We start from the raw sequence: 26,689 nt of genomic DNA, 5'->3' as shown, positions 1-26,689 counted from the left end.
CTCTTCAAGATAAAAACTCTCAGTAAACTAGGAATTGAGGGAAACTTCCTGGACTTGATCAAGAATATCTACAAAAAACTATAGCTATCATCATACTTACTGGTAAGAAACTTGAAGTTTTCCCACAAGGTCAGAAACAAGGGAAGGATATCCCTTCTCACCACTGCTTTTCAACATCATACATCATACTGTAAGTCCTAGTTAATGCAACAAGACAAGAAAAAGAAATAAAAGAAATACAAACTGGGAAGGAAGGAATACAAATTGAGAAGGAAGAAATACAACTGTCTTTGTTTGCAAAAGATATGATTGTCTATGTAGAAAGTCCAAAAGAAGTGACCAAAAATACTCCTGGAACTAATAAGCAATTATAGCAAAATTGCAGGATACAAGGTTAATATATAAAAGTTAATCTATATACCAGCAACAAATAAGTGCAATTTGAAATTTAAGCACAACACTATCTATATTGGCATCCAAAAAATGAAAAACTTAGGTATAAATCTGACAACATATGTACAAGTTCTGTATAAGGAAAACTACAATCTATGATGAACTAAATCAAAAAAGAACTAAATAAATGGAGAGATAGTTCATCTTAATGGATAAGAAGATTCACTGTCATCAGGATGTCAGTTCTTCCCAATTTGATCTATGGATTCAATGCAATCCCAATCAAAGTCCCAGAAAGTTATTCTGTGGATATCAACAAACTGATTCTAAAGTTTATATGGAGAGGCAAAAGACAAAGAACAGCTAACATAATATTTAAGGAGAACAAAGTTGGAGAACTGACCCTACCTGACTTCAAGACTCACTATAAAGCTGCAGTAATCAAGACAGTGTGGTTAAAAAAACAAAGGTAATACAATTGAGCAAAGATAGACTTTTCAGCAAATAGCAGTGGAACAATTGGACATCTACATGCAAAAAAATGATAACATCATAACATCACAAAAATTAACTCAAAATGGATCACAGAACTAAGTGTAAAATGCAAAAACTATAAAACTCCTAGAAGATAACAAAAGAGAAAACCTAGATGACATTGAGTATGGCTTTTTAGATAGAACACCAAAGGCATGACCCACGAAAGAAGGAATTGACAAGCTGGACTTCATTGAAATTAAAAACTCATGCTCTGCAAAGGACAATGTGAAGAGAATGAGAAGACAAGCCATAGGACTGGGAGAAAATGTTTGCAAAAGACACATCTGATAAAAGACTTAATCAAAATATACAAAGAACTCTTAAAACTAACAATAAGAATATAAACGACTTGATTAAAAAGTGGCCAAAGACCTTAACATACATCTCACCAAAGAAGATATACAGATGGCACATAAGCTTTTAAGATACTGGGTATCATATGTCACCAGGCATGGTGATAATGGGGAAGAAAGACTATGCATGTGTGGAGGCAAGAAGTATATGTGAAATATCTATACTTTCCTTTTAATCTTGCTGTGAACCTAAAACTGCTCTAAAAAATAAAGTGTATTTAAAAATAAAAGATTAATATGAAAAATCATATTCTAATATAATTTTTAAACCTAGATGAAATTGATGAACTCTAAAAAGTATAAAATACCATGAATAACACAATAAGAAATATAGAATGCAAATTCTTTTTTTTTTTTAACATCTTTATTGGAGTAGAAGTGCTTTACAATGGTGTGTTAGTTTCTGCTTTATACCAAAGTGAATCAGTTATACATATACATATGTTCCCATATCTCTTCCCTCTTGCATCTCCCTCCCTCCCACCCTCCCTATCCCACCCTCCCTATCCCACCCCTCTAGGTGGTCACAAAGCACCGAGCTGATCTCCCTGTGCTATGCGGTTGCTTCCCACTAGCTATCTATTTTACATTTGGTAGTGTATATATGTCCATGCCACTCTCTCACTTTGTCACAGCTTACCCTTCCCCCTCCCCATAGCCTCAAGTCCATTCTCTAGTAGGTCTGTGTCTTTAGAATGCAAATTCATAAAGATTAATAAAATGAAATGATAGTCAATACCTCCTTTGCCAAAAACCCTAGGTCCCAGTTGTTTTATGGTTGAGTTCTGCCAAATGTTTAAGTCAAAATCAATTGTATCATATATAAGTTGATACAGAAGAGCAAAGGAAAGGTGCCTAATAATCTTGATTATAAAAATAGATGACAAAAGAAAATTACAGGCTATTTCACTTATGAATATAGATGCAAAGATCCAAAATAAAGCATTAGCTATTCAAATCCAAAGGTATATTAAAAACTAATACATTATGATCAAGTAGGATTTCCAGTTATTGCAAGGATTGTTCAATATAAAAGAAATCTATCAATGTTGTTCACTATATTAATGGATAAAAGGAGAAAATAATTTTATTTTTTTCAACTGATGCAGAAAAAGAATTTGATAAAGATCAACACCTATTAATGAAAAAAACTCTTTGGAAATTAAGAATAGAAGAGATCCTCCTTAATTCTGTAAAGGTTTTTCAGAAAAAGCTTACAGCATATTTTATATTTAATAGACAAACTTTAAACTCATTCCCCTTAAGACAGGAAAGAAGAAAATGCTGAACACCACAACTAATATACAACATATTATTGTAGATAATAAAAAGACATGAGTAGTATGAGGATTGGGAGGAAAACGTAACACTGTCATTATTGGCAGATGATACGATAATCATATTCTGGAAAAAAATAATAGAATTAATAATCTACTTGAATCAATAAGAGTCAAACAAGATTGTCATATACAAGTTCAATCTAAAAAACAATAGTATACACTAAAATCTAAAATGTAGAAAATCAACAGCATACACTAAAAAATACTAGCAATAACCAACTAGAAAACATAATTAAAATAAGATACTATTATGATAGCAATGGAATCTATAAAATATCTATGAATCACTTAAACCGGGCCTCACTGGAAAAAAATGTTATAACTTTAATAAAGAACCCAGCAGATGACCTGAGTAAATGGAGAGATCCTCCACACACTTGGATGGAATGGTTTAATAATATGTAGATGTTAATTATCCCTAAATTTATCTATAAATTCAATACAGTCCAAATAAAATTTCCAACTGGATTTTTAATGTACTTGATAAACTCACTATAAATTCATACAGATGAATAAACATTCATGAATAGGTAAGTCAGGTATAAAAAAGGCAAGTAAATGGGAGAACCTCATATGCCAGATACGAAGGCATACTATAACACCACAGCAATAAAAAGAGTGTGATATTGTTTTAAGATCAGACAAATGAGGCAGAACAGAGAGCTCAGAGACATATATACCTTAAATCAAAGGATAAAAGATGATGGTTTAATAGATGGTTTTGAGAAAACTAGATATATATGTGGAGAAAAATAAAATTGGATGCCTACCTTGCATCACAGTCAAAGATGGAATCCTGATAGATTAAAGATCTAAGTAGGGACTTCCCTGGTGGCATAGTGGTTAAGAACCCGCCTGCCAATGCAGGGAACATGGGTTTGAGCCCTGGTCTGGGAAGATCCCACATGCCACGGAGCACCTAAGCCTGTGTGCTACAACTACTGAGCCTGCGCTCTAGAGCCCATGAGCCACAACTACTGAGGCCGCGTGCCACAACTACTGAAGCCCACACACCTAGAGCCCGTGCTCTGCAACAGGAGAAGCCACCACAATGAGAAGCCCGCACGCTGCAATGAAGAGTAGCACCCGCTCACCGCTACTAGAGGAAGCCCGCACACAGCAACGAGGACGCAAGGCGGCCAAAAATAAATAAATAAAATAATAAAAATAAATTTAAAAGAGATGTAAATGTAAAACTAATATTATAAAGTTAATTGAAGAAAATGTGACTTGAGGCAAGAACTATTTAAACAAAACTTCAAAGGCACAAAACTACAAAGCATTTGGAGAGTTGAACAACACAATTAACTAATTAAACCTACTTATAGAGCACTCCACTCAATGACAGCAGAATACACACTCTTTTCAAGTGTATATGGAATCAAGACAGATCAAACACTAGACCATAAAACAAGTCCAAATAAATTTAAAAGGATTCAAATCATGCAAAGCACATTTTCTAATCACAATGAAATTAAATTAGAAATAAAAAACAAAGACATCTGGAAAAATCCCCAAATATTTAGAAAATAAAAAACACTGTTAGATAACCCAGGGTCCCAGCTATTCAACTTCTAAGTATTTAGCCAAGATAATGAAAGTATATATCTATACAAAGACTTGTACACAAATATCCAGAGCAGCTTTATTTTAATAGTCCCAAACTAGAAACAACCCAAATATATATCAACAGGTGACTAAATAAACATAGCGTGGTATCTCTGTACATCAGGATACTGTTTAGAAATAAAAAATGACGAACTACTGATATGGGCAACAACATGTTTGAAACTCAAAATAATTAGGCTTAGTGGAAGAAGTCAGACAAAAAAGAGTATGTACTGTGTGATTCTGCTTAATTCTAAAATTCTAGAATATGCAAACTCATCTATAGTGATAGAAAGTTGACTGGTGGTTATCTGGAAATAGGAGCAAGAGAAAGAGATTACAAATGGGCACAAGGGAAGTTTTGGGGATTTTGTATATGTTCATTATCTTGATTGTGGTGATGTTTCCATGGGTGTGTTCGTATGTCAAAACATCAAATTGTACATTAAATATGTGCAGTTTATGAAATGTCCATTATACCTCAAACTGTTGAAAATATATGCTCACAAAATAACAATGTACAATAACTTATAAACAAAATAACATATGCAAGAAACACGTAAACAAAAATACACACATTAAACACATTAGAATGACTGATTTCCTAAAGTGGAGGAAAGGAGAATGTCAATGAAGAACAGGAAAAAAATACAGTGTATAAATAAACAAATTTAACAATCACAAGAATGGGCCCTTACATACTGGGGAAGAGAGTGAGGGGAAAAAGAATGAAATTTACTCAGCTAAAATGATACCCCTTTTAGGGATACACAGAGATAGTAAATTCTCTAAGTCTCAAAAAACTGAATAGCAACAAGTAGAAGCTTCCAACTTTCTGTTACATGAATGAGGAAACACTTAGAAGGTCTCTTTCCTGGTATCCCTGGAACAACTCAAAACTCCACCTTCTCATTCATTTAACAGCTATTTACTGAGTACCTACTATGTGCCAGGTCCTAATCATAAGGCCAGTAATTTTTTCAAATAGCCACTCATCATCTCCCTGGTCCTACCTGCTGGGGCTTCCACCTTGACTGCTGCTGTAGAAGAACCACTGGTTATTCCCCAAGGGCCTAAACAGGAGTCTGCTTTCCCTCCTTCTTCAACATACTCCACAGTACTGGTGCGCCTCTGCTTTGTAACTTGTGCCTGAAGCACTCGTGCCTGAAGCTGTTTGAAGGCTTCATGAAATGCCATTTCCATTCGAATATCATTGTTTTGAATTTCATAGTACAAGCCTGAAGAAAAAAAGATGTTGAAATAAATGTGACTAATTTCCCACCATCGTATACTGAAGAATGACAACATTTCACTTAAATTTCCCACACTTTTACTAAAGTTTAAGAACTACGTGATGAGCCATTTAAGAGTGGAAAGAGAAAGGGAAAATCTTCTAATGAAAGAAAACACATTCATATCACAGGAAGATATCAAACCAAGTAAAGTCCAGGCTACAACATTAGTTGGCTCCAAGCAAGTAGCATCTTCAAAGAAAATTTCTGCCTGTTCATAGTTCTCCATCAGGACAGCCAGGACACCACACAGCAACAAGCTGAGAAGAGACCACCAACATGATTAACAACATGGTCCCATGTCACAGTCATGGAACCAAGACAATTTCATATAGAAGCTTATCTGCTCCTACTCATTCCTTATCTCCCTTCCAACCATACCTGTGGATATGATTCTGGTTCAGGGAAAGGGCTTTCCGAAAACACTCTTGTGCTTTGATATTGTCTTCAGTTAGGAGGCAGAAGGCACCGTAGTCCAACCAGTGCTCCAGGTTCTGGGGCTCACGAACCAACCTCTATCACATGAAACATCAGGAGGACCAAGGTTATTGTGACGCTATGTCATATTCTTTATGCACACAACATCACATAGTAAGCACTCCATAAATACTATAAGCTCTATGAAAGTAGAAACTATGACTTCTTTTTTTGCTTACCACTGAATTCCGAATGCCTAGAACAGTCACTTCTCTGGCTTATAGTATGTGGTCAATAAATATTTGTTGAAATAATGTAAAAAATGAATCCTCAACTCATTGCTTCCTAGTGTCAGTGTTCTGGTCATCATACGCTCATCCAATTACTTGGGAACCAAAAGGTTCATTTTATATTTCATTTTAAAAATTTACATATAATCATTTCTGTCACAGTCTTGAGAATGCAAATATAAGCTTATCCACAAATATGTCATAATAAAAGCAACTCATAATGAGTTAAAACTATAAAACATTGCTGAAAGAAATTAAAGAAGACATAAACAAATGGAAATACATTCCATGTTCACAGATTGCAAGACTTAATATTGTTAAGATATCATACTATCCAAAGCAATTTACAGATTCAATGCAATATCTATCAAAATTCCAATGCTGTTTTTTGCAGAAATATAAAAGCCCATTCTAAAATTCATATGGAATCTTAAGGGACCCTGAATATCCAAAACAATCTTAAAAAAGAACAAAACTGGAGGACCCACACTTCCTGATTTCAAAACTTATAAAGCTACAGTAATCAGTCTGATACTGGTATAAAGACAGACATAGAGACCAAGGGAATAGAACAGAGAGCCCAGAAATAAATCATAGCATATATGGTCAAATGACTTTTGACAAACGTGCCAAGACCATTCAATAGGGAAAGGACAGTCTTTTAAGCAAACTGTGCTAAGAAAACTGGATATCCACATGCAAAAGATTGAAGTTGGACCCTTACCTAATACCATATACCAAAAATAACTCAAATGAATCAAAGACCTAAATGTAAGACCTAAAACTATAAAACTCTGAGAAGAAAACATAGGGCAATAACTTCACAACATTGGATTTGATTTTTCCTCCAGCTGGCTATGTTCCCATTAAGTACGCATTTTTCCCTCTCCCCACACCAAAACCTTTGCACCAGAGGAGGGGTGTGCTGAAGCAACTGGGGCCCATGTGCATACAGAGGTCCGATGCACTGCCTGTGTAGGCATCAGCGGCTCTTCTCAGATGCAACCCAGGGTCGAGTCTTTCCCCTGGTTGTGGCCCCCCAGATCCAGTGCTGTGCTGTGGCATGGTCTAAGTGGCGCTGGAACATTGGCTTGGCTTGGGCCCAGGTGCATGGTGAGGCAGCCATGGGAAACCTGGCAGCCAGTAGGGCAGACCTCTCTCTGCCTTGCCTCAAGGGCAAGCCAGGACACTTGCACCCCTCAGGAGCAGAGTCCAGGCTTCTCCAGCCTTTTTATCCGTCCCAGCAGTCCTCCAACCAGCCAAGGTGGCTTGTCTCCTCTGCATAGAAACCCAGGACTGGGATACCCAGTCTGTGGCTTGACCCACTCACTCCCCAGTGTGGGTATACAACAGTGCAATCTCCCCTTTCCTCTGAGTCCCCTCCGAGGGGCACAGATCCTAACCAGATCACTTTTCTTCCCCTTCTACTCAATTGTGTGTGTATCTTTCTTAGATCCTTGGTTGTACAGGAGTCCTTCTGCCAGTTTCCAGTTAGTTTTCAGTGAGAATTGTTCCACATGTAGATGTATTTTTAATGTGTTCGTGCTGGGGAGGTGAGCTCCATGCCCTCTTAGTCTGCCATCTTGATCTCTGCCTCTCGAGGTTCATTTTCTGCATACGGATAACCAACTGTTCTAACACAATTTTTTGAAAAGACTATCCTTTCTGCATTGAATTTGTAAATTTGTAAACAACTTTGTCAAAAATATAATGGCCTTATTTGTGTGCACCTATATTTGGACTCTGTTTTATTGATCTATGTGTCTATCCTTTCACCAATAAGGTTGGGTTTTAAACAATCAGAAACTACTATTTATTATACCCATATTGTACAAATAGCAGTAATGACAACCACCAGAAAGATGTTTAATTACCTCTTCATAGTACACTGTTGCCATTTCATAGTTCTCATTGACTTCTGCTTCGAATGCAAAGAGTCGAAGCTGTTCACTGCTGGTATAAATGGTTGAAGGAGTGCCTTGGACATCATCTGGCATGGCCTTGTCATCATCAAGATGTTATGCAGACAAAATGAAGCAATTACAAGTAGAGAAGTTTTATAAGAATAAACCAAATGTGAGACTCTAGTCATGATGTCAAAAAAGATATCGAGGTTTCTTACAGTCTTGCCAATACACTAAGAGAGTGAGAGTGAACCAAAGGATGAATATCAAGGGTGAAATAGAATCTCAGGTATCTGAATACCAACAGTCTAAGCTCATGGAAGTGAGTAAAAAATTATTCAGGGCACAACTGCTCTCTTCAACCCTTAGGGCAGCCAGAATCCCTAACTAAGTCACTTCTAACCTCAAACAGCTTCTTTCACTTTCTCTAGTGTACAGACAAATATTATCATTTTTTAGGTGTCATGACATGAAAAGGGTTGGCAAGAACTAGCTAGAGTCTTTAAACATCAAGAAAACACAAGCCCAGGGTAAATCTTTGGCAGCTACATCTACGTTTTCAGTGGGATATATAGACAGATAGATTCTACAAAGGAGACATTTTAGAAATAGCCAGAAAGGTAGAAGGAAAAATAATATATCCTATATACCCAGATAGGAAAGCAAGTCTGGTAATAACAAGTAATCTCTTGGGCCAGACGCTATGGCCAGGGAAGACCCCCCCACCCCACCAAATTCTTTAACTACAAATAAAAATAATATCACTGACTTTAACTAGTAGAGTTACTAAGGAATGTGAAGAGTAAAGCTAAATTTGAGATGGGCCAAAGTGAGCTTTCGATCATTGATTAATGCCTCTGTTCTTTGTTCTTTTTAATTTTGGTGACTTTGACCTCCAAATCCCTACAGCAACACACTGCCATGCCCAAACCAGAAATATTATACCTCTAATATCCACTCCCCAAACCCACATTACAAGCCTTCTCCCTTCTTGTCATTTAGTCCCCTTAAAACTTCTCTCTGACTTCCAATATGCCCATCATTTCCCAAATGGATAAGCCTGGACCTCATGATTTCTACTCATACTACTCTCTCACCAGCACACTCAAGTTCTGGGCATCCTTGTCCTTTTCCTGCACTTGCCCGGAAAACTCCCAAATTAAAACAATCCTACAATCGGATTTCTTCATTCTTAGACAGGAGCTGCTAACTGATCCTGAAGAAAACCGCATACAGTCTTAGCTGAAGGCCTTTAATACTCCCAGCAATCTATGTATTTGTCCTTGTTCAGCAACATTTTTCATAATGCTGTGCACTATCTAAATTTTCTTCAAGCTTTTCATTCAACTCTCACCCCTTCACTTTCAGTAAAGGCGTTACTTCATAGAAGAAATAGAAATCATTAGGCAAAAAACCCCTCAACTTTTGAATCCTACACCCGAATTGTTTCTTTCTGCATCCACTGTATCTCTTTCCTTTTAGTCTCAGAGGACGAGGCATCACATCCTTCTCTGTTTCAAGGCTAATTGTTCCATCTAAATTCTTGATCCTTTTCCACTTGTATATCCTGAGTTTGCCACTGGTTATTCCCTCTTTTTCCTCAATTTTCAACTTCTCCCAGTCTGCTGACTCTTCCTAAACCTGTGGACGTTCTAAAGACTTTTCCATCTTAAAAAGAAAATCTCTAATTTCTAGCTACTACTTTCCTACTTCTTCCCTTCATCTTCCAACTTCCTGAATTTATATTCCACCTGCTTCCTAATCACTCATTTACTCTTCAATTCATTATCATTTGAATCCACTTCATTAGCCCAATGAAACTGCTCTGTAAAGGTAACAACAACCTCCTTATTGCCAAATCCAATAAAAACCTTTCAGATTTTTTTCTTTTTTCCCCAGGTTTATCAAGATATAACTGACATACATCACTGTATAAGCATATATTGACTTAACATATATTGTGAAATTACTACTGCAGAAAGTTTAGTTAGCATTCATTGTCTCATATAGGTACAATAAAAAGAGAAAGCAAAAAAAGAAAAAAAAATTTGTCCTTGTAATGAGAACTCAGGATTTACTCTCAACAGTTTTCATATATACCACAGAGCAGTGTTAACTATAGTCCTCATACTGTACATTACATCCCTAGTACTTATTTATCTTGTAATTGGAAATTTGTACCTTTTGACCTCCTTTCTCCAATCTCCCCTCCCCCTACCCCAGATCTTGTTTTTCTTGAACTCCTCAGAGTATTTGACAACGTTGACCATTTTTTCTTCTTAAAATTTTCTTCCCTTAGATTCTGAAATACCACTGTCTTCTGGGTCTTTTGCCTTTTCAACAATTTACTTGTCTCCTTTAATAATTCTTTTACTCATCCATCCCTTAAATGTTGGTGTTTCCTAGGGTTTTGCCACCAGCTTGCTTCTCTCTCTACTTGTGCTTTTCTTGGCAGCTTCATCTATGACCACAGTTTGACTAGCATCTATATACTCAAGGCTCCCAAATCTAATCTCTAGCCCAGATCTCTCTCTTGAGCAAAACCCCACAAGAGTCAATGTTTAAAACTGAATTCAACATCACTTGCCTTCCACCAAATTTGCTTATGTTGTATTTCTTGTCCTAGTCAATGGTATTGCCAGCCACCCAGTCACTGAGACTTAAACTTAAGAATCTTTGCTCCCTTTTCCTCCTTAGTATGTAATAACCAGTTAACATCACCAGTTCACCACCTCTAACCCATCCTACATACTGCTATCAGAGTGCTTTTTGTAAAATGTAAATCTAATCATATTATTTCCCAGTATAAAATAATTAAATTTATTGCATCTAACTGCTAATAAGGGAAAAAGTCAAAACTTCTTTGTGTGGCATATAAGGCCTCCATCCACGCTCCCAGCTCCCCTACCAGGAACTGATCCCTGGCTTCATCGCCTGTTTCTCTGTCACTCAACCACTTCAACCTCTGCTCCTGAACTATATGCAGTTTCTGTATATGCCATATTCTTCCAAGCTTCTAAGCCTTTATGATATTCTCTATGACTCAAATGCTCTGAAACATCTACCTGGAGAGCTTCTTTTTAGCCTTCAAGGCCCAGGTCGAGCCACAGCTCCTCTGTGACTCCTTCCCTGAAAGATCTCAGGGTGAAGTTGATACTTTCTTTAGGCATCCCCTAACCTGCTCTACCACGGACACACCTCTGTCACAGCACTTACCTCACTCTACTGCAGTTATTTGTATTTTGTGCCTCTCTCCTCTACTAGACAGGGGCTCCTTGGGGACATAGGCAACAGTAATTACCATCTCATGCTCAGTTCTCAATTGCCTTCCAAATCAAATCATCCAAATCATCTGTGCAGGATTGTTCTCTTAACCCTAGGATACTGGACACTCCTACCTCTTTCAGGAAGGCTGAACAGGTGAAAGAAAAAGTGATGGTGGCTGAGAAGAAAAAAACAGTGAAGGAAAGAACAAATAGAATAGAGACTTTGAGGGACTTCCCTGGTGGCACAGTGCAGTTAAGAATCCGCCTGCCAATGCAGGGGACACAGATTCGATCCCTGGTCCAGGAAGATCCTACATGCCACAGATCAACTAAGCCTGTGCACCACAACTACTGAGCCTGTGCTCTAGAGCCGGTGAGCCACAACTACTGAGCCCATGCGCCCTAGAGCCTGCACGTCACGACTACTGAGCCCACGTGCCGCAACTACTTAAGCGTGTGCACTCTAAGGCCCACATGCCGCAACTACTGAGCCCGTGTGCTGCAACTACTGAAGCCCACATGCCTAGAGCCTGTGCTCCACAGCAAGAGAAGCCACCGCAGTGAGAAGCCTGCACACTGCAATGAAGAGTAGCCCCCACTCACTGCAACTAGAGAAAGCCTGTGCACATCAACGAAGCCCCAACGAGGCCAAAAAAAAAAAATCCACCCTTTCCTTTAAAAAAAAAAAAAAAAGAATAGAGGCTTTGAGGATGCATAGCTGGTTAGAGACTACCAGGGGCACAAAAACACTTTGATTTTGTCTTTGTTTTCAAACAAACCACAACTGCATACATAAAAAATGAGCAAATGAAGGCAAGATGTAAGATGTACAAATATAAACAGACAAGTGGGAGGAGACCAGTCAGATAGAAAAGGCATATATGAAGTGTCATTGTCATTCAAGTATAATATCTGAAAACTCATAGTTTTTCTTTGTTTTGATTGTCAGTCTTAAAGAAAAAGTTGAGAACTGCACACATTCACAGAATAAATAGAATGATAATTTTTTCCACAATTTACATAGCTGATTTTATTTATTTTTTATCCATCAAATTTATGACAGTTATGAAATTAATTTTTCTATGAAGTTGAAAGGGGATACCCCCTTATTTTCCCTAAAATTAGTCTTATAACTTAGGCAGTTTCTTATTCATCTTTGTGTTTTCAATACCTAGCACAGAGCAGACACCCCCAAAAATGTTTGTGGAATTAAGGAAGAAAAGAAGCAAGAAAGGAAGGAATCATTCAGAGGAGACCCCAGTGACCTACAGAGAAAAGGAAGGGTTCTTAGCTGTGAAGCACCTACTTGATTTAAGGCCACATGCATCTGATCCACCAAGAAAACATAGAGTTCACTAATAAATTTCTGCAGCTCCTCTTGGCTTTCAAATGCTGTTGTCTTCAAGTACTTCTCTCTCACAATCTTTACCACAGCATGCTGCAAGAGACACATATCACCATCTGATAACACAGTCTAGCACCATGCTAACAGCACAGTCCTCCCTTGAGTTTCTGACCGAAGGCTCATCAGAACTCCAGGAGGTGATTGATTTTCCTTGGTGACTGCTAGACTATTGGTTCTCTGATTTTCCCCCAATCAACATACTCCACATGGCTTCTTTTCTTCACATCACCATCATCACCAATATGGTCAATACAGGATTCATACTTTGTGAAGAGAGTCATAAAGCCAAAAAAACCTTAGCATTATGTTTATGCATTACCTTTCTCATGGTGGCCACATGATTCAAGGGAGAAAAGGAGAAAGGCCTGATTTGAGAGTTTGGAGAATGGAATCCTGGTTCTAATCCTGCCACTGTACAACCTCATAAATTATTTTACACTTGGTACTTCAGTTTCCTCATTTGTTAAATGGATATGTACTCCTGGTATTCCTATCTTACTTCAGAAGATGATTGAGAAGCCAAAGAGAAATAACAGGTGGTGAAATTTAAAATGCTGTACAAATAACATACTGCTATAGCCAGGACAGTGTCTTCTTTTTTCTCCCCTAAGTTAACATTATTGCCAGGTTTTGTACTAAGCACTTTCCATGCATTATCTTACTTAATTCTAATAATGACCCCATGTGATCATATTAATATCATCCCTCATTGTTAGGCAAAAAATTGAGGCTCAGAGTGGTAAGGTCACTTGAGACACAACTGAGATGTGACTATGCCACCTGAGAATAGCCTCTTGCCTTCATGGATATCAGCTGTTTTTCCCTTTGTTACTTCCACGTGCTTTCTTCATATCTGTTTGGTATAGTATAGGGCACATAGTAAATGTACATAGAGAGGCAGTGCAGTGTAGCAGATAAGAATGTGAGTCTGGAGCCAGACTGCCTGAATTTACACCCCATCTTTGACCTTTACTAGCTCTGTGATCTTGGGCAAATTATTTAACCAACTAATGTTGCAATTCTCCATCTGTAAAATGGGGAGTACCTATGTCATAGGGTTGTTGTGAGGATTAAATTAGTAAAGTATGAAGCATTTAAAAATTTATCTGGTATACAACAAATACTCAATAAATGTTAGCTATTATTATTTGGGAAATTATTATTAAGTAAATATTTCTCAAATCTTAGTGATTCTATGGACTAGGAAAAGGTTTGTAATGGGAGACAGAGATAATTAGTCATGGAATCAATACCAGGTACAGAGTTTCTGCCTGCTAGTGCAACACGAAATCTGACCCCAAATCTGGCCTAACTTCAAGTGAAGAATTAGTTTCTTAAAAGCTTACACTCAGGACAGATACTGAACCATTCCAAGGCTCTACAGGAGTGGAAGGATGTCTCCAGACATTCTATCATAGAGAACATAGCTCTTTGCACCAACAGCAAGAAAGGTAGAGCATAGCTGAACATAACCAGAGAAAAAATGATAACTAGGTATGTAGAGAAGATGCTTCATAAAAATCCATGGAATCATTAAATAAATTAATATTTACCTTGAGTTGTTCTTTAAAAGCAAAGTATTTTCCAGAGCAATTAAGTTCATAGTTGAGCTGGCACTTCTGCTCCTCCAGGGTTTCACTATCCAGATCACTCCCCACTTTGACTGCCTCTTTTCCAAACATCCTGTGATACTCATTCAGAATGGCTCTAGAAATGTTCTTGATCTGCATGTGGTAGTCACTCACCGCCTAGAAAAATACAAAATGTCTGGTAAAGAGGCCTCAAAGAGGTCAAGACATGGAATGGAAGTCTGAAACTGGATTGGGTTTTACATTCAATAATATTTTAGGTATAAATTGCCCTTTTCTTCCCAGCTCAGAAACCATCAGCCAAAGATTAAACACTGTATACTCTTCACTGAATGCCACTGGTCACAAATAGAAGCAGGAAGGAAAATATGTGAAGCTACAATTTCTCACCCTTCCTGGAAAACATACTGAAGAGCCCATGCATTATTTTCACATGGGTGCACTCAACATCTTAGAGTTTCACCTTGGCTTTGGTACTTGCCTTCTGAGCCCCTCCTCTCCGACGGGTAAGAGGCGGCCTTGGAGGTATCATTTCCTTGACCCTGTATCAGAAAAAAACAAAACAAAACAAAACTTTATTATATGCAGATTTATGTTCTTTTATTTCCCACCTCTTAAGGTCTAGGTGAGGGAGATCTAAGGTCAGTTGCCCATCACACTTGAGCACTGAGCTATTCTCTCATGTAAGAACCTCGACGTGAACCTCAGAAGAGCGTATGGCTGTGGACTAGACAAGAAGAAAGCCACTAAGCAGCTAGCTGGAAAGTAGCTAAGTTGCACTTCTGGCTAATTTGAGCCCTGGCTTTACCCTTACACATTTTTTTAAACTGTTGTACACAAGCTGCTTGACTCAGGGGTTAGAAAGAGATGGGTGTTATGACTTTATGTGTACTCAGTAGAGTCTCTGAAAGCACAAAGTTTTGGAAATATAAATGGTACAGGCAAGCGAAAGCTTTTCTTTCCTTTCCAATAGGATAAAAAGTGTACTCTTGGTCATAATTTATTAGACTGCATTAAACTACAATAATGATATCAAATTTTATGGTGAATACAAAAATATATTTTATCACAGTCAAACTACTTATGCCAAAACCTCTACCTTCCATTTTCATGAGCTCTTACAAGAACCTAAAGGAAATTAAGTTATAGCTCTTCCTTCTTATAGTTTCACGTTCCTACTGAGGTATACTACACTGCCTTGAAGTTTACAAAAAAATTCACAACCTCAATTTTTCTTTAATAGGTCCTGTGTATGGGGGAATCCCCTGGTGGTCCAGTGCTTAAGACTTGGAGCTTTCACTGCAGTGGCATGGGTTCAATCCCTGGTTGGGGAACTAAGATACTGCAAGCTGCGTGGAATAGCCAGAAAAAAAAAGTGAGAATAGGTCCTGTGTAATTTTATACCTTGCTCATAATTCCTAATTTTAATTTTATTTATTTTAATAGATAATATATCCACATGATTCAAAACTTAAGACATATGAAACAATATATAGCAAATTGTCTCCTTCCAACCTTGTTGTCCAGCCACCCAGTTTCCTCTCCAGAGACAACGTTATTCATTTATTCAAAATATATACTGAGTGCCTATTATCCATCAGGCACTTTTCTAGGTGCTGGGGATAGAGCATTAAACAAAACAGACAAAAATTCTTGCCCTCATGGTGCTTACATTTTAGTCGGGAAAAAAAGACAATAAATAACATAAATTGGTTAGTGATATGTGCCATAGAGAAAAATAGTGCAAGAAGGCAGATAGACTATGTTGGGGGCTGGGGGTGGTGGAGTTGGGGAGCATATTTCACCAGGGAAAGACTCAGTGAGATGACAGTACTTGAGTATGACCTGATGTAAGTGAGGAAACAAGTCACGTAGGTATCTGGGGTAAGGAAATTATAGGCAAAGCAAGCAACAAGTGTAAAGGCCTTGGTGCAAGAGTGTGCCTGGCATGTGTGAGGAATAGGGAGAGGTCAGTTTGGCTGGACTGACAAAAATGAGGATAAAATATATGCAGAATACATAGGCCCTTGTAGGCCACTGTAAAGCCTTTGACTTTTACTCAGAGTGTGATGGGGAGTTGCTGGTAGTTTCTGAACAGAGGAGTCACATGAATTGACTTCCATTTTAATACAATCATTATAGAACCCTATAATAAGAATAAATTGCCCAAATGTCCATCAACTGAAGACTAGAAAAACAAAATGTGGTATATTCATAGAATAAAATACCACTCGACAATAAGGAAATGAAGTACTGATACATGCTACCGTTTGGATGAATCTTGACAGCACTATGTTAGATAAAAGAAGTTAGTCAACAAAGACCACATATGGTATGATTCCATTTATATGAAATGTCTCAGAGTTGGCAAATCCATACAGACAAAAACGTAGATAAGTGATTGCTTAGGACTGGGGTGCAGGGTGTTGGTGGGGAAATGGCATGAGGGTTGGAGGAAATGTAGAGGGATTGAGAATGTATATGGAGACATTACTCCCCATTTTATAAAGATCAAAAGGATATAAAGGAATACTATGAATAATTACACGTCAACAAACTGGATAATCTTGATGAAATGGATAACTTCCTAGAAACACAATCAAAGCACTGTGGTACAATATAAAAATAGTTCTAAAAAAGTACATATATTTACATGTGACAAGGGTGCATGTGTGTGTGTGTGTGTGTGTTTGTGTGTGTGTGTGTGTGTGTGTATAATATAGGGACTTTACAATAACTCCAGAAGGATAAGTACCAAGGTGTTAAAATTGGTTATCACTGGGTGAGTAGAAAGAAATCTAGGTATTTTTAGATACGTTCTTGTTGATTTTTTTTTTCCTTGCCTATCTTGAAATTCTCATTTTTTTTTGTAATTGGCAACATACTGCTTTTATAACAAGAAAACAAAAGTAACAAAAGAAACTTATCTGAAAAAAAAAAAAGAAAACTGTCTGCTGCTTAGCCCAAGAAAAATTACATTTATGTGGACAAAATGACTTCCTTTTATTTATACCTAAACTGTCTTGCAAAGCAAGTATGAGAACCATTGCTACACACCTTCTGGCTAGTTCCTCTGGCATTCGCTTCGGAACCAAGGCTTTGTCCAGCTCAATCTCCAACACAATGTATGTCCCTGCTTCTACATATTGCTGTAAAGACATTTTTCTCTAATTTATTCCTTCCAGAAAAACAGATATTTATGAAAAAATTTTAGTAACATAAGATAATGCTCACAATATAATAAGTGAGAAAATTGTGTATATAACTATATATAGTGTGATTCTGACTTAAAACATTTTTTACATAGAAAAATAACTGGAAAGAGAAATAGTAACACTGGTTATCTCTTGCAGAAAAAGGTTTTCAATTTTATTCTTGGAAACTTCTACCCCAGCTGAAGTCTTGTTTAATTTGTTCGATACTGTTCTTGGAATTGTTTCAAGTGAATGCCATTCTTTCTTCTACCAAACCTCTTTCAGGTGTCATGAAGAAATAACCTCATAACCATCTGACGTTCCCACCCACACCCTCCTATGCGCCATCTATCAACTTCAACCTCATGGACATTTCTACCCAGATTCTTGCCAGCATCCTAACTATCAATACAACATGTCCAAAACTGAACTTATCATTTCCCCTATATCCATCTCTATTTTTACTTTTCTCTTAATGATTCTGTCATCTTTCCAGAAAGTGAGGCTTGAAACCTGAGTTATCTTTAACTTTTCTTCCTCAACACCCCAAAGCTTTCAAATTCCACACCCTGCCTCCACAGGTTTTTTACTTTCTTTACTACAATCCCTTCTCTAGATTAAACTGTCATCAACACTCATCTGTACTGTAAACAAAACCTATAAACTGACATCTGAAGCCCCTACCACAACTTCAATCTCTTTTTTCCATATCCTGGCAAGAGTACTGCCCTGAAACACTCATGAGGTATTATTTTTATGTGACTTAAAAAACTGCAGTGTGAATCTCTATGATAAGGCTTAACAGTCCCTCATCATCTAGACAATGAAGCCCAAACTTTCTAGCAAGCCTTTCAAAGTCTTTCTAAAACTCAGCTCAGTCTCTGTCTTCTTTATCACCTCCTTCTAGAACCATTACTTTCATTTCTCTATACCATACACTGAATTAATTGATGTATCCTGAATTCTGCTACTTTCTTTGTGCCTTGACTCAAGCTGTTCTCTGGCCCCGAAATTCTTCTCCTCAAATTCATTTGGCAAAGGGCTCTCTTTATCTTTCACTACTTAGCTTCGATACCACCTCTTCCTGAAGTCTTCCGAGACTGCCCCATCTGACTCCTCTGAGGCCACATAGCACTTTCATTTGTACCTCTACTACAGCATTCATCAAGATTCTGTCTTACAGTTAGTTATGTACCAGTCTGTTTTGCCCACCAGAGTGTTGAGTGTCCTGAGGGCAAACCAATAAACGCTGCAGATGATGCATCTTTGCATCTCTCATAGTGCTTAAAATAGCATAATTAATAAAAGACATAAATTTTTAATGCTAGAAAGGACCTTGAAATTAAGCTGGTATCCACTCCTTTTAGAGAGTCTCAACAAGACAAAGAAATTTACCCAAGGTCATAAACTAGTCGTGGCAAATATGGGATGGTTACTCAGATAATGAGCATTTTCCTGAGCATTTACCACTATATCATACTATCTTGCTCAGTAAAGGACTGATGAATTTAAACTTAATTTTCAAACTCTTAATGCATAGTTACCTGTCCTTCTGGATTGTTGCAAAGAGAGGGTTCAACTTCCAAAGGAGTGTCTGAGCTCTGAGATTTTATACTAGGTGCTTGCTGAAAGAAAATAAGCACACCTCAGAAATTCAATTCTTGGGAATTCCCTGCTGGCTCAGTGGTTACGAATCTGCCTGCCAATGCAGGGGACAAGGGTTCGAGCCCTCGTCCGGGAAGATCCCACATGCCGTGGAGCAACTTAGCCCGTGTGCCACAACTACTGACCCTACCTTTTAGAGCCCACGAATCACAACTACTGAAGCCTGCGTGCCTAGAGCCTATGCTCCGCAACAAGAGAAGCCACCACAATGAGAAGCCTGCACACCACAACAAAGAGTAGCCCCCGCTCGCCGCAATTAGAGAAAGCCCACGTGCAGCAACGAACACCCAATGCAGCAAAAATTAATTAATTAATTAATTAATTAATTTTAAAAAATTAAATTCAATTCTTGGAACTTCCCTGGTGATCCAGTAGCTAAGACTCTGCGCTCCCTATGCAGGGGTCCCAGGTTAAATCCCTGGTCAGGGAACTAGATCCCACATGCCGCAACTATGAGTTCATGTGCTGCAACTAAAGATCCTGCATGCTGCAACTAAAAGATCCCACATGCTGCAACTAAAAATTCCACATGCTGCAACTAAAGGAAAAAAAAAAAAGATCCCACATGCTGCAACAAAGACCTGACGCAGCCAAATAAATAAATAAATAAATATTTTTTTAAATAATGATTTTTTTTTTAATTATTAAAAAAATTCATCTAGCCCTCTCAAGTCCTCCACTTTGGGGAGCTTGCCCAGAAATTAATAAAGCTGGTTCTTTGACTTCTAAAAAAAAAAAATTCAATTCTTACACGGTCTCCACAATAGCAGAAGCAAGGACCATTATGTTGCATCAAAACGCAAGCTAAACTGAGGCAATTCACCAAATGAGAATCAGTGCAAGCCTCTGGAATGTAACAAAACCAGCAAAATCATCACCTTCTCAACAACCTACCACATCCCCAGGCCTAGGCCTTGCTTCTATATCCTTTTCTTTGACTGTTTTATCTTCTTTCAGGTTCTTAGAAATAACTGGTTTGGACACTGGAGAATTAATTCCTCCTATTTTATTATTCTGAATCAAATTATGGCCAGTATCCCGGAACAAGCTAAATAAACACTTGGTCTGAAAAGAAAGAAAGAAACAAAAAAATGTAATGACTCACAGGCAAATGAAACAAACTCAATAGAAACCCACATTATTCATTAATATCATTTAGTTTTCTAGACAATTTCAATATGGTACAATCAGAGATGGATAGGAGAAGCAAAAAACAATTGTCTTGCCGTACTTGTTGAACAGGTGAAACCATCACAGAAACATAGCTGCCTACCTTATTTTTTAAATTAATAAGAGAACTTTCAACCTGGCTTGATTTGGTGTCTCAAAACTTATTACCAGAAAGCTTTTAAACTTTGACACATAATTTCAGATTAACTTTTAAGTGGTAGAATTTATTTCTGTACAGGAAATATTATCTGTCTAAATACTACTGGCCTATCAATTATAATTGGAAGAACAGTGCAAGTTTAAAGTAAAAATTTGTATGGGAAAATTCAAACTATAGATAAATAACTGGAAAAGAATCTTAAAATAATTTTTAAATTAAACAACATGGATGAATCTAAATGTAATTTATGCTAAGTGAAAGAAACAAGACCAAAAAAAAAAAACAAAAGAGGGGAGGAGTGGACAGAGGTGGGAGAGAAGGTTAACAGATGAGGATAATGGATATTTTCATTATCTTGATTGTGGTGATAGTTTCACAGATGCAAACCTACGTCAAAAGTTTTAAATTGTACACTTTACATATATGCAATTTATTATATGTCAATTATACCTCAATAAACCTGCTAAAAGACAGTCCAACAATATTAAAGAAAAATTATAAATACTAAATATCACTCATAATCCTACCACCTCTACTGTAATTGCTGTATTTCATATATTCTAAGATGCAAACTTTTTCAAATTTTAACATCTCTAGAAGAGAGAACATTACATGTAAGTGGTATTATACAATATGTAGTCATTTGTGTCTCCCTTTCATTTAGCATAATGTTTTTGAGGTTCATCCATATTATAGCATGTATCAGTAATCATCCATATTACAGCATGTATCAGTAGTTCACTTTTTTTTTCTTAATAAATTTATTCACAAAAAGTAGTGAGACTGTAGAGGGTCTGGGGGCTGTACACGGGCAGGGGCCTGGGGAGCTCTGTATATGGGGCTGGGAGACAAGGGAGCCTCCAGGTGGAAGGGTATTTTTTAATAAAAAAAATAATGGGAGGTACAACCACCCCCTCCTCCCTCCCCGCTCCCCGATTAAAAAGACACAAAAATAGACGTCTCTGAGGTAAATGGGGAGCCTGGGGGCTTAAGGGTGTTGAAATAGTACTTCGTGCTTTCTACCGACACCAGTCACACACTGGAGCATTCTCCGATCCTAGCTCTTCTTCCCTGGTGAAAAGGCTGAAACTACCCCGCAGAGACACCTTGCCCCCAGCAAATCCTTTCTTGGGGATGGGCAGGAACAGGTGACAAAAAACCTAGGTCGTGGAGCGATACCCACAGGCCTGGCACTTGAGACAACTTTTCAACTGGCTCACAAACAAGTCCACAATCTTGCTGTCCTCTCGCTCCAGGTAAGCTTCCCATTAGGTTGGCTCGGTCGTCACCGCTTAACTCAGGTTCTAGCAGAGCCCCTCCACGGCAGGGTGGGGAGGGAGCTGGACTATTGGCCAGGACTGGTGGAGCCCGACGGCCTCGTCAGTTGATTTCGAGGTGTAGCAGCTCCATGAGGAGCTTCAGAAACTCTTGGGCATCCTGCTGGCTGTATCCAGAGAAGGAGGGAACATATTTCTGGAAGACAGCTCGGAATTGAGTAGGATTCACAGCTTCGCAGGAGTCAGGGTGCCACAGGGCACCAATCACATCTGCAAAGGCTTCAGAGTTCACTCTTTTTTAAAAACAGCTTTACTGAGATAAAATTAACATTCCATACAATTCACCCATTTAAAGTGTAGTCAAAATTCAATGATTTGGGGGGAAAAAATCTGATTTACAGGCCTAAGCAGCACCTTCCTGAGAATGTTTTTCTGCTTGGTTGAAACACAATGAAATATTTACAATTTTGGATATTCTCTGTTTAGGCTAGGGGTATGATAGACTGCTAGCCCATGAAGATTAAAATGGAATTCACTGGGCAATATCTAACCAAGTATCAGAATGGAACAGGCCACCAACAAGGGTGAAATCAGGTTCTGTTTCAGCAGCAAGTCCAACAGAGACAAGGAAGTAAATTATTCCAGTTTTGCTCCAGGAAAAAAAAAATTCAATGATTTTGGCATATTACATTAATTGTAGTTCATTCCTTTTTTATTGCTAAATAGTATTCCCTAATATAGATATGCCACAATTTGTTTATTGATTCACCAGTTGTGGGCATTTGGACTGTTGTGAGTTTTTAGCCATTATGAATAATGCTGCTATCAACATTCAGGTACATGTCTTCATGTAAATGCAGGTTTTCAGTTCTCTTGGGTAGGTTCCTAGGAATCATTTGTTGGGTTGTATGGTAAGTTTATGTTTAACACAGATTTTCTATATAGTCGTTCTGCCAAGTATTGAGAGTGGAATATTGAAATTTCTAAATGTTACTGTCAAATTGTCTACTACCCCTTTCAATTCTGTTGGGTTTGGCTTCATGTATTATGAGGTTCTGTTGTAAGGTGTGTATTCACTTATAATTTACACATGTATTATATATAATAATTTATAATTTATAAATCCTATCTTCCTGATTAATTGACCCTTTAATTATTATGACATGCCACTCTATGTCTTTAGTAATATTACTCATCTTGAAGTCTATTTTGTCTGATATAAATATAGCCACTCAGCTCCATTATGTTTTCTGTTTGCATAGTATATCTTTTCCATCCTTTTACTTCAACTTATGTGTGTCTGAACCAAAATGTATTTGTTATAGACAGCATATCATTGAATCTTGATTTTTTTATTGAAGTATTAGTTGATTTACCATATTGTGTCAGTTTCAGGTGTACAGAAAAGTGACTCAGTTATATATGTTTTTCAGATTATTTTCTATTAGAGGTTATTACAAGATATTGAAAACAATTCCCTGTGTTCTGAAGTAAATCTTTGTTGCTTATCTATTTTATGTATAGTAGTTCATGTCTGTTAATCCCATACTCCTAATTTATCCCTCCCCCCACTTCCTTTCCCCTTGGGTAACCATAAGTTATTTTCTATGTCTGTGAGTCTGTTTCTGTTTTGTACATAGATTCATTTGTATTATTTTTTAGATTCCACATAAGTGATATATTTGTCTTTCTCAAATCTTGATTTTTTTAAAATCCAGTCTCATAATCTCTTTCATTGGGGTGTTTAGACTACTCAAATATAATGTCATTGTTGAAATATTTACATTTATATTTGACATTTTGCTATTTCTTTTCTATTTATCTTGTCTTTTTTGTTCCTCTCTTCCTTCTTTAAGTGCCTTCTTTTAATGTTAAATATATATATATACTTGAGTGTATGCATATGGTATATGTACACAAACACACACACACACACACATACACACACACACACTTTTCTTAGTGGTTGCTTTAGAGATTACAATATGCATCTGAACTAATCACAATCTATTTCACCGTGAGACTAACTTAATTCTGATAAAATATATAAACTTTACTGTGCTATAGCTCCATTCTATCCTCTCTCCTTTATGCTACTATTATCATATAAATTACATCTATGTATGTTACAAACCCAATAATAAAACTAATGCTTTATACAATCACATCTTTCAAAGAAGTTAACAGCAAAACTGAGAAAAAATATATTTCTAAAATCTTTTATACTTAACTTACATTTAACCATTTCTAGTGCTCATTTCTTCTTGTGGATTCAATTTATCATTTGGTTCATATTCTTTCAAGCTGAAGGACATCCTTTAGTAATCCTGGCAAGACAGGTTTGTTAGCAACAGATTCTTTCAATACTTGTTTATCCATGGATGTGTTTATTTTGCCATTTTTGGTTGATAGCGTTTTCATTCAGCAGTTTGAATCTGTGTTTCCATTGCCTTCAGGATTCCGTTGTTTCAAATGAAAAATCAACTGTTAACCATGTTGGTGCTCCCCTGTAAGTGATGAATCATTTTTCTCCTGTTGAATTCACAATTTTCTTTTTCTTTCAATAGTTCACTATAATGTGTATACTATAGCCCTCCATATGCTTATCCTACCTGGAATTCTCTGAACTTCTTAGGTATGTAGATTAATGTTTTTATCAAACAGGGGACATTTTCAGACATTATTTTTTTATACATAATTCCTGCCTCTTTCTCTCTCTTTTCTCCTAGGACTCTCATTACAATATGTTGGTTGCTCTCCACCGAGATCTCCATTTCAACCAACGACACTGTCAGGCATGGGTCCTTCACCCACTGCTTCAAATTTTGTGAGCCCTCTCTGTGGCAGCAAAGTTGCTGGCCCTCACAGCCCATCCTGCCCTAGAAGAATCACCTCACTGATTAAGCTAAATTAGAGAAGAGGTAGGGGGAGGTGGTTTAGGAGCAGACCTAGGCAAGAATGCCTCAAACTCCATTGTTTTTCATGCATGAATACTTCTCAGTTTGTTGATGCCTTTGGTCAATTTCCAGAGCACTGAAATGGCATTTTGTCAATTTGTCCAGCTTTACAGTTGCTTTTAGGGGGAGAAAATTTGACAACCTCCTCACTCAGACATAGCCAGAAATGCTTCCTCCCCAGTATTTTTCATACATTTTAAAAATTATGATTATATATTTTTAAAAAGTTGTGATCATAGTGGATGTAGTTTTATATCCTTTTTCATTTAACAGACTATCACATGCATCCTCTGTTCTTAAAGTTTTCATGAGAATAATTTTTAATATATGCACAATATTCTCCTTCATATGGCTATAATAAAAGTAACAGGCAAAAATGTGTGTCAACTACATCCCTAGTGCTTTACATATTTTATCTCATTTAATATGTAAAACAATTCTAGGAAACAAGCAGTGTCTCCATTTTACTGATGAATAAAGTTGAGAGAAATTTAGTCACTTGCCCAAAGTCAGCAAATGGCAGCCTGTCTGGCAGTTCCAGAATTCAGTCCAGAAACTGCCTGACATCAACGCCTATAACCTTTCAATTATGATATACTGTTTCCCTCAGATTCACCAAAAATATCTTGATATGATTGATACAATAAAGTGCTTTATATTTTAGGAATAGTAGCCATCTTCTGATATGTATTCAAATATTTTCCCCAATTTTTTAGTTACATTATAATTTGTTAATGATGGTTTCTTCTATGTATAGAAGATTTTTATTTTTTGGCAATCTAAATCTTTTATATCTTTCATTTGTTTTCAAGCACAGGAAGTCTTCCCTTATTTCATATCTTTAATTAATAGACACTTCTATTTTTATAGACTTCACATTTAACTTATTTTAATAAACTCACTTGGAATTTATCATGATCTATGCTATACGTAAAATTGTTGCTTTCTTTTTTTCATTTAACTATCTACAAAACATTAATGATTATCTTTTTAATAGATGCATATTCCACCATTTTTATTTACAATAATTTACTAATCCTTTCTCTATTATTAGACATTCAATCTTAATTTTAGTTTTGCTATTATTGATCCCCAAAAGTTTTCATGAATAGGACGGTTTTGATCCTATTAAATGATTTATTTCAGACAAATCCCTTTAAGTTCGATTTCTGATTCAAAGGATACTTATATAGAGTTTATTACTCAGTTGGTTTTCAAATAGCTCATGACTCTATTATTGAGAAATACTTGTCCTAATAATGATAAAATAGTAATGCGTTTTTGTTGTTATTACTGTTGTGTTTTATAAAGCCTCACTTTCTCCTAAGAAGAAAAATGATAAAATTGATTTTTCACTTAAATAAATAAATAAATAATGTGTATTTTAACATTTTAACATCTGAAAATTGCGAGAACCATATTATAGCTCATTAATCAGTACATGTATTTAAGTTTTTGCATACTTAACACAAAAGACTTCTTTTATTATTCGGAAGATTTTCTTTCCAACTTTACTGAGGTAAAATTGAAATACAGGCTTACTCTGGAGTTATTACAGGTTTGGTTCCAGACCACCTCAATAAAGCAAATAACTGCAATAAAGCAAATAATGGTTATCTTGGTTTCCCAGTACACATAAAAGTTATGTTTACACTATACTGTAATCTATTAAGTGTACAATAGCAGTGTCTTAAAAAACAATGTACAGGGACTTCCCTGGTGGCACAGTGGTTAAGAACCCGCCTGCCAATGCAGGGGACATGGGTTTGAGCCCTGGCCCGGGAAGATCCCACATGCCATGGAACAACTAAACCCATGTACCACAACTACTGAGGCTGTGCTCTAGAGCCTGCAAGCCACAACTACTGAGCC

General features: G+C 37.0%; 1 protein-coding gene across 6 annotated transcripts in view; it reads right to left on the bottom strand.

Moving 5' to 3' along the window:
* Positions 1 to 26,689, bottom strand: part of CFAP70 (cilia and flagella associated protein 70) — an 87,332-nt gene that overhangs the window by 24,199 nt on the left and 36,444 nt on the right. For all 6 annotated transcript variants that reach the window (XM_061197405.1, XM_061197369.1, XM_061197386.1 and 3 more), the window contains 10 exons: positions 20,148 to 20,318; positions 19,133 to 19,213; positions 17,452 to 17,543; positions 14,876 to 14,936; positions 14,359 to 14,553; positions 12,707 to 12,838; positions 8,105 to 8,230; positions 5,905 to 6,038; positions 5,668 to 5,783; positions 5,245 to 5,469 (listed from right to left, as the gene is read on the bottom strand). In XM_061197405.1, the coding sequence (XP_061053388.1) occupies positions 5,245 to 5,469; positions 5,668 to 5,783; positions 5,905 to 6,038; positions 8,105 to 8,230; positions 12,707 to 12,838; positions 14,359 to 14,553; positions 14,876 to 14,936; positions 17,452 to 17,543; positions 19,133 to 19,213; positions 20,148 to 20,318 (1,333 nt within the window). The remainder of the gene's footprint in view (positions 1 to 5,244; positions 5,470 to 5,667; positions 5,784 to 5,904; positions 6,039 to 8,104; positions 8,231 to 12,706; positions 12,839 to 14,358; positions 14,554 to 14,875; positions 14,937 to 17,451; positions 17,544 to 19,132; positions 19,214 to 20,147; positions 20,319 to 26,689) is intronic.

The sequence above is a fragment of the Eubalaena glacialis genome, chromosome 1 (genome assembly GCF_028564815.1).
Source record: "Eubalaena glacialis isolate mEubGla1 chromosome 1, mEubGla1.1.hap2.+ XY, whole genome shotgun sequence".
NCBI classification, from domain to species: domain Eukaryota; kingdom Metazoa; phylum Chordata; class Mammalia; order Artiodactyla; family Balaenidae; genus Eubalaena; species Eubalaena glacialis.
Note: the sequence above shows the minus strand (reverse complement) of the source record. Positions and strands in the feature narration are given on the sequence as shown.